The sequence below is a fragment of the Mytilus trossulus genome, chromosome 8, assembly GCF_036588685.1.
Source record: "Mytilus trossulus isolate FHL-02 chromosome 8, PNRI_Mtr1.1.1.hap1, whole genome shotgun sequence".
Lineage (NCBI taxonomy): Eukaryota > Metazoa > Mollusca > Bivalvia > Mytilida > Mytilidae > Mytilus > Mytilus trossulus.
Genome location: NC_086380.1, coordinates 70,551,849 through 70,567,031, shown reverse-complemented (window position 1 = coordinate 70,567,031; position 15,183 = coordinate 70,551,849). Strand labels below are relative to the sequence as shown.

At 32.1% G+C, this 15,183-nt stretch overlaps 1 protein-coding gene across 1 annotated transcript; it reads left to right on the top strand.

Annotated features, from left to right (window-relative positions):
* Positions 1 to 508: 508 nt before the first annotated feature.
* LOC134682099 (uncharacterized) lies at positions 509 to 13,509 on the top strand. Its single transcript, XM_063541696.1, has 8 exons — positions 509 to 773; positions 1,635 to 1,948; positions 8,579 to 8,731; positions 9,155 to 9,543; positions 9,875 to 9,989; positions 10,471 to 10,629; positions 11,520 to 11,726; positions 13,168 to 13,509. The coding sequence occupies exons 1-8, from the start codon at positions 632 to 634 to the stop codon at positions 13,387 to 13,389; spliced, it is 1,701 nt and encodes a 566-aa protein (XP_063397766.1). The 5' UTR covers positions 509 to 631; the 3' UTR covers positions 13,390 to 13,509.
* Positions 13,510 to 15,183: the final 1,674 nt, after the last annotated feature.

Below are 15,183 nucleotides of genomic sequence, written 5' to 3'. Positions count from 1 at the left end.
GTACTGGTACTTCTTGCGATATATACACATCTAGTTTAAGCTCATACGCATGGAGGGAACAAAACACGGTGTCATAAACATATGTGGCTAAAATATTATCAGCAAAAGATTCTATTTTCTTCTCTGTTGGCATATCTTGTATCAAATATTCAGCAAAGTAATAAGTTTTATTCTCTCTCTGTATATTGACGCGTTTTAATTCATTTATCTCTTTTGTCCTATTTTTCTTTTATTTATTTGTTGTGTCCGTTTTTCTGAACAGTTGGCTTATAGACTGAAGTGCTCCAAGCAATTAACACTCAGATTTTAATTTGTTTCTGAATTTCCTGGTTCAAAGTTATTGACAAATTTGTGGTTAGTGTTGCGCCAAACAAGGATGTGTGCACCCCTTTTTTATCAGACACATGTCACGTGACACGGTGAACCGGATAATTTGGTTATTTCAATATAAATAAAAGCATCATAGACCATTACATTCTGAGCTAAGAAATATATATAAGGATTAAATTGAAACTGGCCAGTAGGAATATTCAATATTTAATTTATGCTATAATTGGCGTTTTTTATGAGACCATCAAATACAGATTGATTTTACAACAACATTTGCATATCTCTGAGTTTGAAATACAATATGAATTCTCTAAAATTAATGCTTCTGCTTTTATTCGTGGTGCTTTCATCGGAGAATAAACTTAAAGAAAATGACCACACTAAAAATCGTAGAGCTGCGGGGGACAATGTTGCCGAGATGAACGAAATTGCAAGAAGTGACGGTAAGCTTTTTATTCAACTTCTAATTGAAATTGCATACATGAATTTAAAGCTGTACTTAACTTGCTGTGAAATAGACATAAACATAAGATGTTACTACGTTATAATTTATTTTTGGATGTAACGCGTCTTCTGATTGGCTGACGTTATTTTGTTATGAGCTCATAGACATAATTTAGTCATGTGACCGTGACGTCATCAACGTTTTTTCATAGTTTTCTACGGTTTAAAATGGAATTAGAATTAAATTATAAGAAATGACTGTAATATTTTTTCTGTCTATTCGAAATAACATAAAAAATGTGGTACACACTGTTAAATAACCCGCTAGACTACGCGCGTTATTCAGTGTGCACCACATTTTTTATATTATTTCTTCATAGACAGAAAAAATATTACAGCCATTCTTTCAATAATCTGTAATGAATAACTTATAATTTGAAACAGTTTGAACCATGAAGAAATATCAATATTACTATATGTCAAACATAACTTGATCAGTTAGAGATAACTAAAGAATAAATTGAAAATGGAAATTGTGAATATGTCAAAGAGACAACAACCCGACCAAAGAGCAGAAAACAGACGAAGTCCAACAAATATATATGTTATAAATCTTTAAATTAAAGCGCATATACATACCCAAATTTTAGAATCGCCTGGCTTTAGCCGTCGTATTGTGTGAAACTTTATTTTTTAACTATGCCGATAAAAGTAACTGATAAAGGTCCGTGGTTTGTTTAAAACTCTTTGCTAATATCTGACAAATATCTCTTATGTTTTTTTTAAAGATATTACTTGTTAGAGAATTGTAAATAGACTCAAACATTTTGAGATTTACAGTACTTTCGTGTTTATTCCAGCCGTTTACGCCCGGATGAGAAGTCAGTTAAGACTGTTGGACTATTTCATTGGACCTAAAGGTCCAAGGGTAGATATGAGACAGTTTGTTAACTGGGACAAAACTATCATAATTGACCATTTATTCTATGTGAAACCTAAAACGATCTGGGAAGTTCAAAGAGTTGTAAAGGCAGCGGCCATGACAGGAATTCACCTACGGGCAACAGGAGGCGGTCATACACGTTCTCCATTGTACCCGGATGAGGGTCAGATATCTATGGATGTCAGAGAGTTAGAGCGCCATGATGGTCCTCGAATGGAACTTCACAAACCGGTGAATATTACGTATTTAATTTACTTATGATCAAAATTTAAAAATCCAAGATACTAACATTAACTTTAAATCGAAAAATTAAAACGAAAACGGATTGATGTCCGTTAATCACAAACGTAATATATTCTTGGCTATGATATGATATAAGTTCTCCGTTACGGTCAAACAAGATTTGCAAGTGTAAAAGCTTTTCGACCGATGTTCCGTAGATTCTATTTTGCAAACAAGTTTAATAAATGTTTACAAAGAGAACATGTTTTAAATTTTGTGAAGCAATGTTAAAAGTATTATTTATACTGCACTCGTTCTATCTGAGCAGTCAAAATGCGTTGACTGTATATTTCTATGTCATATACAGTCACTGACCTGATATCACTTTTACTCATGAATATTTAAATAGAAATTGCCGAAATTGTAATTAATTATTCATACAACCTATTCAACCTGTTCTTGTTTCCAATGTAAACAACGACTCTAATTTATTTCTTTTACAATTTTTAGGAAAAAAATGTTTCACTTACTCAGTAAATCATTATGTTTTATGCTTATTGTTGATATTTTAGTAAATCTCAAACAATTCCTTCACCATCGATTAAGGGTTTCATCAGGAAATGTACATTTCATTGTGTTGTTTATTTCTCCGCCTGCATGATATGGGGCCTTTTTATCAAAGGGGGAGTTTCCCAATATTTAAATCAAATAATAAAATTAACACATTAAAAAACAATCGCAAATGTGTTTTTTTTTTAGATTGCAGTATAAAGACAATAATAGTGCATTGACTTGACATATCAACGATATAAGGATTCGGCATGAAACGGGGTAGTCTCGATAACCCAGACGCATATTTAAATATAGCGTCTGGGGTGATTAACCGGACTGGTCAGATATTTATAGGGGGCGTAACAAATAATTAAATATAGAACATGTCTTTAAATAGCACTTCCGGTAACCCATTCTATTTAAAAACAATTAATACAAACAGTAAACAGTGTAACGTTGCATGTATAAAAGTTATGTGTTTATTAAAACTGACATTTTGTAGTTGACCCTATTTTGCCCAACTTGCATATGGGCAAATTTAAAAGAACGATCGAAAACTGTAATTAATAGCGGTGGTCTTTTTTCCAGAATTTTGTGACACATGTAAAAAAAATATTTAAAAAGTAAGTCAGAATTTTTTTTCGTGAGAAAAATTTGGTTGATTATATAAAGAAACAATGTAGCATGACTGTAGAGTACCCTCATTATAACAAGGTCTGGATCAGCCACTGTTTGTGTATAAGGGGGTATCACGCTCCACTATGCGCTAAGAGAGACCAGGGATCCGTATAGGTGGACCGTTGTACATAAAGCCAAACAATATACCTTAATTTTCTGGTAAATTAAAGTTTCTCCGACATGTATCCCGAACGGCCTATAATCTAGGACCTCATCTTTATATTTATTGTCATTTTTTCAGTCCTGAACATTTAATACCAATATTTACCACAAGACGATAACCAAGCAACCCAAAATCAATCTTTTTGTATATTATAACACACCACGTTTAATATTCTCTTATCTTCATACTATAAAATGCTCGATAAAATGTCATTTTTCTATATTTTTGTATTATAGCATACACTCTCTATTCTATGAATTATTTTCCACTTGACGTTGTAAGCAATTTCCAACAGTCGGTATATTGATCTATATTGTATCCACATTAGTCTGTATTCTTTATTTTCCCCCTTTGTCTCGTTATTATTATTTCTGTAAATCCTTGTTATAATTTATGCTTTCCTTTTTATATAATCTTTCAGATATCTGACGCACTTACCTAACTCGAAAAGCACAGACCAGGTTACGTTTATGGAAAGAAAAACAACCCATACAAATACTAAGATTTCAATGTAGAAAATCCTCTATAACAACTTTTTACTGGCAGATCAGTGAGATCATACAATGAGCCAACTTTTTATTTACAAAATTAACTGATCTTAAAATTGCAAACGACAGAATAGTCTGAATGTTTCACAATAATCTATATTGCCTAATCCTTTTGGGAAGAAAACATTTAGGGACCAATCTTCACACAGTACCACTTTGTCAGTCTCCGTGTCCATGAAGAAATTCATAAGTTAACCAGTCATTCATGAAACCCAATTTAATACTCTTTGAATACATGTTTGAATCAATCACATGGAAAAGATGGAATGGGATTTGTCCCATACTGCATAACTTGTAAAAAAAATAACTGAAAAGTGTATTCTACTACTACAAACTATTATGCTGAGTTCACACGTAATACGAATTTGATTCCAATATCCATCATGTATTTAAGGGCAGCTTCACAAAAATTCTCCTGTACATGTGAACCTTTATATAAAATAAGTAGATTGGTATGATTGCTGATGAGGCAACAACCTAGCAAAGTTCAAATGACATATGGATGTTCGCAAATATAATCACTACTGGGACTTCAATATTAAGAAAACTCCATACCATATAAATAACTGAGAAGGGCCAGACATGTAAATGAGAGATACAATTCAAACGTGAAAACTGTTAAATTTCTTATATGATTTTTGATTTGTTTAATTTCTCTGACATATCTGACAACAATGTGATTCTTGATTTTTGTTTTATTTACTTAATGAATGTCTGTGTACCTTTTTTCGCTTTATGGTTGCTGTCAGAATAATGTTTATACTGTGATTATAATGATTGCTTGCAGCTTCAGTAATTCAAACCAAATCTTTGTTTTTTTTTCTTATAAAATTGGAGCTGTTTATGATACAATAAAAATTCAAGTATTATAGATTTTTTTTTAATTCTTCACATTTTACACATAATATCTGTGTCCAGAAATCTTCATTGGTTTGTCTACAAAAGAAAGTAAATGTTAAAATCATATTAATTTTTAGTCACCAGCATAGCATATATGAAAAACAAAATGTTTGGAAAAAACATCATATATAAATATACATTTTAAAATGTCTTGGTGCAAGCTGAATCCCGCTACGGCATGCAAGATTATCTCGCTGTGTTGATGACACAACCCATTGGTGGTATTGGGTTGTTTCCTGTTCTTTTGTCGGGTTGATGTCTCTTTGACACATTCCCTGTTTGTCACTTGATTCTCTATCAAAATCATGCATGAACTTTTATCATTATTGAAGGCCATACCGTTGCCTTTAAGTGCTCACATCCACCTTGTTTGAACTCGGGGTGGATAACTGTTTCATTGGTATTCATACCACATCTTCTTATTAGTATAAGGTTGACCTTTTGGTACTTTTATTCTCAATTTTTGTTTAAGTCAACAGTATGTCCTCTTAATTAAGTTGATGTCTACTTTTGGTAATGTATATCACTGGGATCAGTCACCGGTTGTTGCCTCATTGAGACCTCCTTTCATTGATGCTGGATCTATTGTTTTGCATAAAATCGATTTTTCAGTGTTTTCCTCATGCCATGGTTTAGAAAGCCAATTGCCTATTCACCGACAACATTGCATGTATTCTTTTATGATTTTTTGTGAGTGTGGAAAAAATGCCTTTTAAAAGTGCAAAAAAAGTATTGTCCAGTTGACCAGTCCAGACTTTGGTTACTAACAGTATATTTAAATTACTTTTTATAACAATGTGTCCCACTTCTTCTATGTTTTTATAAGCTAAACGATTTGTTTAAAAACAAATCGAGCACAAATCGTTTACACACCTTTTGGTGTATGTTCAAATTGGCATCTTCTAGATATACTTTTTTGGTTTACTTCTGCTAATGGTTTTGGAATGCGTTCCCTCTTTTAAATGTGTACAACATTGCGCATCATTCCTCCCCCTTTTTTTTTTACACATATCAAAATGCGAACTCCATTATACAATGCAGACAGATACAACAAACTTATCCTGGATGAAGTTTATATTTCATAGCACTTTTCAATAAAGTATTTATAAAGTTAAAGATAATACAAATCAACCACAAAATGTAATATAGCGTACACACACACGACTGTTCGAGTGGTCCCAGTCAATACAAAAATTGCCATTTATTATATATATTATTAACTTGCTTGCGTAGCACGGACATGCATGAAAGAATAAAACTACTCGGTGTTTCAGGTTATATTAAAATGTATGTAACAGTTTGTGTTGTTATATCATGATTATATCTTACCAAAGTTTGATGTGCTGTTATTTTCCTTTGCGGTGATGGAAGCCATGCTGTCTGGTGTTTTCCACGACTTGTATGTCGTCACAGAAAAATATAAATAGCTTTAAACAACAATCGGTACACTCGGGCTTTTCAATAGTATTATCGTAATATAATTTCTTCCGAAGTCAATAACCAACTTCTTGGTTATTCGTCTTAGACATTATCTTTAAATACAAGCTAAAAAATCCGATACTATTCCGAATGTCATAAATTACCATTTTTATATCACTTGTCATCCAGACGCTCTACTATGAAAAATAAAGCGGCTGGATGATCGAGACTAGAAACGGGGAAAATGCTCGGCATAGCCTCGCTTTCCCTGTTTCTAAGCCTCATCCTTATATCGTTGATATGTCAAGTCAATGCACTATTATTGTCTATACGTCGCTACGTTTAATTCAGAATTTCGTCTACTTTGAATGATTTTATTTTATAGCACCAGCAGCAAACACATTCTTGTTCACCGATTTTAATCAAATTCTCATATTTAATTTATAACAATATAAAACATTTATCCAAACTATTAAAAGTCTAAAATAATCAATTAACAGGGCACGGTCGTGAAAATACGTATCTTCGTTTCGTGTGTATTTTAGTCTAGATTCCATCTAAATAATTATCGAGTTGAACTCTAAAGTCATCCGATGACCATATAAGCGATGTAAACATAATTCTAATATGACGTGCTGCTTTGGCTTTATGAATAAACCCATGCTCTTATTCTGATAATTTTGTTTTGCACGTGCGTATATTGACTACTACAGAATAATGAATTCTATCAGATTGGCAAACATTTAATATATTTCATTGACATAAGGGGGCTCGCGGGTCTATATCATTTTTTTTATTTAGTATGGGATTTCGCTATATTTCTTTATATATAAACTTTGTCTTTTACTTTAAAAAAGAAAAATGAAATAGAAAAATGGGGTCAATGTTCATATACGCTCACAATCTGCCTTCGAAAGAAGCAAACAGTTTTGTTAATGTCCTTTTTTTCTGTTGAACTAATAGGAGAAATAGCGTTAATAACGAAATAAAAAAAGAACTAAATAACAGAAATCGCTTAAATTTTACATTTATTAAGTTTATGTTCAGCTTATTCGAAAACAACAATAACAAATATAGGTCACCGATGAGTTAAAAAAAGATATTTCAATTTTAATGCCAAAAAAAATGGCATTTTTTCATCAAAGGGAGATAATTTTGAGCATTTTCAATGACATCTTCATTTTAAAAGTCATCTTGGGCCAACACGAATTGATTTTTGGAATGATTTTTGTACCGTAAGATAAAGTAACAACTACTAAAGGTATTTATATTAGATAAAATTTGTAATGAAAAATAAATGTTTAATTTTTTTTCAAAAAATCTTATACCCGCGAGCCTCCTTAAAACACTTCCAAACTTTTAAATAATGCACATGTTGTTACTAATTCATTCATTATGACTGTAATGTGTTGCATTCCGCAATTGACATATTTGACCTAGATACTACAACCGCTCATACTAGCTGTTTCAAAACTCCTCCCTCTGAAAAATCACAGTGCCAGCTGTTTGCTTCTTTACAAACAAAAAAGGAAGGTTCATGGAAGAGCCTACACATTCGCTTTACCCTTATACACATCGGACATAAAAATAACCGTTAAAGTTAATTGTCCTAATCAGAATCGAAATAGTTGATGCAAGCTATACTTTATTGTAGATTTCACATGGGTAGGCATTATATTCGTGTTATTTTAGTCATCACTATCGCTCGGACAAAAATAATCACGAATAACGCCTACCCATGGTAAACTACAAAAAGTATAGCTTGCATCAATTATTTCTTAAATAAAGATATAAATAGATTTAGCAAACTCGTGCTGTTGGATTTTTCTAGGTCTATTTAATTTCATATGTTTTAACCTGTTTAAGAACAAGATTTTGTAGTTCGAATTAGTCAATCAAATGATTTTCTTTTGTTTCACTTTCAATGTTGACATTCTTTTCCTTCAGATAACTTTATATACACATACAATTCACGTGTTATCCATCTCAAGCTAAGGGGCTGAAGTTCACTTGAATACGTAATCAATGAGATCGTATTATTCACTTGCAAGTGATTGATTCATAATCAATATTTTTATCTTATTTTGACAAAATTAAACCATACAAGCTGCTAAAAGAGAATTATTATCTCACTATGTGCATTTCATTAATGATTTAGCCAAAAACTAGTATATATTTTTTTTATAATTCTCGTAGCTTAGTGCCCCTTTAAGTAGTCAGATTTTTGCAAATTATGGTGTCAAAAGGTGGAAAGTTGACTGACACTCAGTATGGAACAAGATGGTATGATGTAACTCATGTGTCCGAGTGCTTCTGTAATCCCAAAAAAATCTTTTCCGTACTTTCATTACCATAATTTATGTTGGTATGTTATTTTAGAACTCAGAAAGGCCGTATCATACCGTCACTGTAATAACTGGAGTATTAGAATATGAATTGAATGAGTTTCTGGTCAAGAATGGTCTCTCCATGTTGTCTCAGCCCCTCATTGTCAACGCCACAGTCGGTGGAATGGTAGCCTCATCTACTCATGTAAGTACAAGTAACAGACACATTATTTGTTTAGGGGCCAGCTGAAGGACGCCTTCGGGTGCGGGAATTTCTCGCTACATTGAAGACCTGTTGGTGACCTTCTGTTGTTGTTTTTTTTCTACGGTCGGGTTGTTGTCTCTTTGACACATTCCCCATTTCCATTCTTAATTTTACATTATAAATGCATCGCATGGGTGCAGTTTACCTCATATATAATATGTATGTGTTTTCAGTTTTAATGACAATAAAGCTAAGCGGGCTCACTTACATTGTTACTGTTAATAACAGAAATATTTGTGCTGATCTTTCTTTTATCTGGGGTTTGTCTGTTAAAGAATTGGTTTCTCGATCGAAACACATTACTACAGGTAAAAGTTCCCTTGGCTTTTTTTTTATAAAAGTTTCATTTTTTTCTTTCGCTAGGGTTCATCCTGGAGTGCTCCAACTTGGAGTGGTTATGTGGTGGAGATGCGCTTAGTAAACGCTCGCGGTCGATTGCAACGTTTTTCCAAAGAAGAACACCCACAACTTATGGAGGCACTTATGTGTAATCTAGGAATGATGGGAGTCATGTATGACATCACAATCCAAGTCAACGGGACGCTTATTGCTAAAGTTCAAAATCAATATGTACCGTTAGAAGATTTGTTCTATAATCAAACTAACTTAAAAAACGTAGTGACGTCACATTTCCTAACGGAAATATCTTGGTATCCATTCAATTCTGTGACTCCAGAAGAGGAGGCAGTGTTTAGACATAATAAAACAGTTCTAAACTCTTGGACAGTTAGAAGAGACATTGTATGGCTAAGGTATGGTTTTAGTTTCTCTAAAATTGCTATTGAACATCACACTTGTTAAGTAGCGTGCACTAAAAGTCTTTTCACAATTGCATACTATCATATGATTTTATGTGAACTTCTTTATATTAATTTTTGCGGAACGTGAAAAAAAGTAAAAAAACAAAAAGTATCAGTTTAAATATAAAATAAACATTTTTATTTTTATTTACAGTTCAAAGTTTCTAAATCTATAATAAACTCGTCTTCGCCTCGATTGACAAATACATTTGACCGCGTCTGACCTATATTTTCATGTTCAACTCGTGTATCAGGAACTAATAAATTGATTTATCTTCAACAGAACAATTGTATTGGTCAATACTGTACCTGATGACCACGTGATACAAGGTCCAGTCTATTTACCAACCGGGGGATCAATATCGGGTGGAAATGAAACAGGAATACTGAGAGGAAAGGTCAGTTAAATAAAATTGAAAATGTAAACGGTGAATGGGCCAAAAAGACAAAAAAACATAACGAGCAAAGTCATTGTTGACCAAGATACATCCACCATTCATTGACTTCTTATTTTGTTTCTTACAAGATTTAATTTCTTTATCTTAAATCTTCTAGGCGTAACCTTCGCATTCCGTCATAACGATGCACAAAGAAAGCAAAAAAAAACACAAAAAAAACCAATTCAAACAGAATTCCTACTAAATAACACAAATATTAAAAAAAATAAACAGTACAAATATGTATATATATATATATACGTAGCATATACAAACAAAAACAAGTGTTTTTTTCTTTAGTTTTTTTTCTTAAATGCTGGGCAATAGAAGAAGAATTTATTTTAATTAAGGGACTCGAAGGGCATCAACATTAGAAAATTATGACTTAAGAGATTAAAAAACAAATACTCGGCAACTTGATATACGTTTGCTTTAATTCCAGGGTGCACTTAACATAGCAAAGCTGCTTCCGTCGGAGAGTTATCATTACTTGGTAGATGCATTTCCCACCATTTTACCGCCAAAGCATGGATCGGAAACCAGTGCCGCTTTTGTATTGAATATTGATAATTCATTTTCACGTCCTCTCCGAGCATTCAAGGTAAATATAAAAAAGAAGATGTGGTATGCTTGCTAATGAGACAACTGTCCACAAGAGACCAAATGATACAGACATTAACAAATATAGGTCACCATACGGCCTTCAACAATGAGAAAAGCCCATACCGCATAGTCAGCTATAAAAGGCCCCGATAAGATAATGTAAAACAATTCCGAGTAAAATTGAAAAATTCCTTTTCATGTGGAAAAATAATTTGTAAAGCTCAAATGGAAAACATTTGCATATACCTGACTTGGCAAATGCATTTTCATATATAGAAAATTGTGAATTAAACCTGATTTTATAGCTAGTTAATCCCCTCAATTGTATATAAAAAGGGTGTTTCTCTTGGATGGTAGAATGAAGAAAGAGTTAGTTTTTATTTATACGGTAATTTTTCAAGTCCCATATTATTTTGGATCTTGTGTGAATAAAGATTTTCTTTTTCTGGTAATTTTGGCTTCTTTACTTTTTCTATCAAGCAACTCATATAATTCATTAAAATTGCAAGTGCATTGACACTTTTACACTGCATGTTAAAGGAAAAAGATCGATTTGTGTGTAACGCCACTATCAGTGTTATTGACTTTTTGTGCTATGTTTTAAAGGTCAGTTTTTAGTGGTTGGGGAAGCCGGAAAAAAACATCGAATTTCGTTAGGAAAGCCGACAATCCTTGTCAATTAAGATTGTAGTCGAACGCAACTGGCCCGAACTAACACGTCTTGACAGACTAGTTTGATACGTTAGACCGTGGTCCCTAAAGTTATACGAAACTTCTTAATACAATTTTTATCTATAACACTTAGTAAAAGTGCCATCTAATAATTTTCTTTAACATTGAAAAAAAGCATTTTCTCAAGTTATTGAATAATAATAATTCTTACTGCAGTTTATGGCAGAAAAAGTAGAAAACCAAATTAAATCTTTAGGATCCTCTCCAATGAACGCTTTCCTTCCACGATTTTTACAAAACATGGATTGTTTGTTGTGTTTTGGGAACAACGGGATTAGGCAAGACGACGATTCTGGACGTTCTATGGTGATTGACTTCCTAGCTCCGCCCACACAGTTCGGATTTTATGATACAGCAGCAGATGTAAGTACTATATAAATACCGTATAGTATGATTTACTTAGGCTCTATTTTTCATGATGAAGATAAATCTGAATATCCGAATGAAATACATAGAAAAATGGTACGTTCGTCAATCGATGTATTGTCGTGGATGTTATTCATAGATCTGTGTAAAAAAATCCGTTAGTTTTGTGGCAAACTTATTTTTCTTCTTTTTTTTGGCCAAAATTATAAACAAGTGTATGGTTAGTTAGGGAAGTAGGTCGTTCATTTTGTATTCTTAAATTTTTGACGGTCCCTGCTATGAAATTCTGGAAGTAGACGCCATCCAGAACCTAATAGTAAATCCAGAACCTCATAGTAAATCCAGAACCTCGTAGTAAATCATTTCACTAGCCATCATATACTAAACAATATCCTGTAACTTTGCAAGGAATGATTTAAATGGTATATCGGAATCATCATTTTGGTGAATTGATATTTTTGTGGCATTAAGATAAATAACAGAATATTTATGTATTTCAGCATTAACATGATAAACCTTTTGAAATAAAAATCGAAAAAATGTATCGATATATTCACACGTATTTCCTTCCTCCAAGTAATAATTCTTTGTCAAGGGAAAGATAAAAACGTTTTATTTCACCTGTTGACTAAAAGCAAAAGATTTAAGACCGAGTGTATTTTTAGATGATTATATAACAGCCAGTGGCAAATATTACAAACATCTTCAACAAGAGTAGATTGGATATCATAGACATGGCTGCGGAACCACAGCCCTTACAAAATAATTTGACTATGCGGTCTCCAAAATTTAAAAAAATATCAAAACTATACGAGATATGCGGGTTCCGTAGCTAAAGTATAGATTACGTTTTAATGTCACTTGCGTCATGTGAAGGATAAAGAAATACTCTACACATTAAGAGGATAAATAATTTCGGTGAAAAACAAAATATCTTGAAATTCATAAAAAGCGAAGTGTATACATTGTACTATTCCATATTGGTAATCATGGTAATAGCACTCTGATTTTATGATTTTAAATACAAAACATGTAAAAATTATTCACATAGATAATGTATAATGAGAGAAACAATTATAATGTCAATATATGAACTGTGTAATGTATATTATAACATATTTTTTTATACATAAGCGTAATATTTTAATTGATAACTTTAATTTAAAGAGGAGGCATGCTGTCAAAAATAGTATTATAATTAATACTATTGATCTAATAATCTTTGTTTTTTGTTTTTCTTTCAATGCTACATGTTTGTAGTGTTTTTAATGACTATCGTTCTGTAATTTTAATATGCCTGTCTGTTTGTTTGTTTTTGTTGTGTATTTTAGTAACAATCCTATTGATTGGATTTCAAACTAATAAAAAGTTCTTACTCTTACATAGAATATACAGGAGAAAATACATATCACCAAGTTTTATTTCTTTACTTTTTTAGTTTGTCCAGCAATTTCGCCATGAGAAAATACGTCCCCATTGGGCAAAGCGACATACAGATATACCAGGGATTGTTGATGTCATTAAAGAGACCTATGGTGAAAATATAGAGAAATTTAATCAACTGAAATTTGATTCAGGAATAGACAAATGTGGATTATTTATGAATAGCTATCTCACCCAAATATTTGGTCGTCCTCAAAGTTATTACAAGTGGTGTTAAATGTTTGATAATTTGATTAAATTAATATTAAGAAAATATTTGTGTATACCAAACTTCCGGGTACGCACCCTTTTCGAACAGTATATTTTAAATATTTTTATTTGAATCCGGGTCTGAAGAAGCGGGTGTGTGATTTTATTTATCATTGTACGTGTCATTTAATTTTGTAAACAACATTAAACGGGTGTGTGATAAATCTGACAAATATAGTTTTTGTGATTTTAAGATTAAGATTTTAAAGTTGTCGGGTGCAATTTAAACAGTCAATGGACATTCTCTTTTTTTTAATATGAAATTCATGTATAAGCAATTTGTAGTTATATATATAAGGTCTATGAAGGTCTGTTTGGGGGTTACATAAAAGAGAATAATGTGTATAAAGTGCAGAATAAAGGGGTAAACTAGAAAGAATCAAGAAAAATATGACGTTACAGCTAATTTCCTAAAGCATGTAGAGCAAGACTTAAGTTAGCTTGCTTGCTTTGTTTTTATATTGTACAATCATTAGGATAACACCCATTTAAATTCAAATATTGTATATACAGGTAAAACTTTGCCTAAATATATTGTTTAAAGATGTCAATCTTATTAACAAAGCTTGTATAAACAATTATACAAACAAAGCAAGCAAGCAAACCAAAGTAATGCTTTACATGTATTAGGAAATTAGCTGTAAAATAAAGAACAAAGAATAGAAGGGTGTTGAAATATAATGAAAAGAGAATAAGAATATTAAGATTAATTAAGAATAGATGAAAATGGTCTGGAAAGTTGAAGAATAAAGAAAGGAAGACCCCCTAGTCCTCTTATATGTGACAAATTCTCTTAAGATCTTTCCTGTACATGTGACTACAGGGATGGTTGCAACCCTACTATAGTAGATTTTTTTAGTATAAAAAAGATGTGGTATAGTTGCTAATGAGACAACTATCCACAAAAGACCAAAATGACACAAACATTAACAATTAATTTATACAGGTTACAAAACACTTTCACTTGGTTAAGGTGGTGGAATTCTGTAAGAGAGCTAACGACCTTAATAAACACAGTGTTGTTCGCATGCGCAATTGGTGAACATTTTTCAAGTTTTAAGATTTATAGCGGAATTCTTAAGCGGTTTGGATGACAAGAGAAAGGGGAGACCAGTACATCATTCTGATTATTATAAAAAAGAAGATGTGGTATGATTGCCAATAAAAGACCAAATGAAAATTAACAACTTTAGGTCATGATACGGCCTTTAACAATAAGCAAATCAATACCGTATTGTTTCTCTCCATTATTCTTTCCGCTGTATATTTTTTGAGTACCGTACCCGCAAGTCACAAATGTCAATTTCTTTTAATCCGTGAAGAGAACAACAGGAACACAAAGAAAACGATAGCTATCTAAAAATGCAAAGATACAAAATCATAAGTAGTTTCTCTTTTCAATAACAAGTCTGCAACATTTAAAAATATTTAGCTTTAATGCATTAAAAATTGTAACAAGCAAACAATATTGTAAAGGATACAACAATTTAATACTTCGTTCATTCTTAACAAACAAACCAGCAATGAATGCATATGTTGTGTACAGTGAACCAAATCCAAAGATAAAAAACTATAACATTTGCATTTATATCTACAAAAATGTTTACAGCCGATTGCACTGAGTTTGTAAGTAAAGGTAATATCGTTGGTAATAATTAGCTTGCTTGCTAGCTGAACTGTGAAGCCATTGTTAGGTTAGGTAAACTACCCTTCTTATCTTCAAGGTTCAGCTAGCAAGCAAGCTAACCAAAGATATTACCTT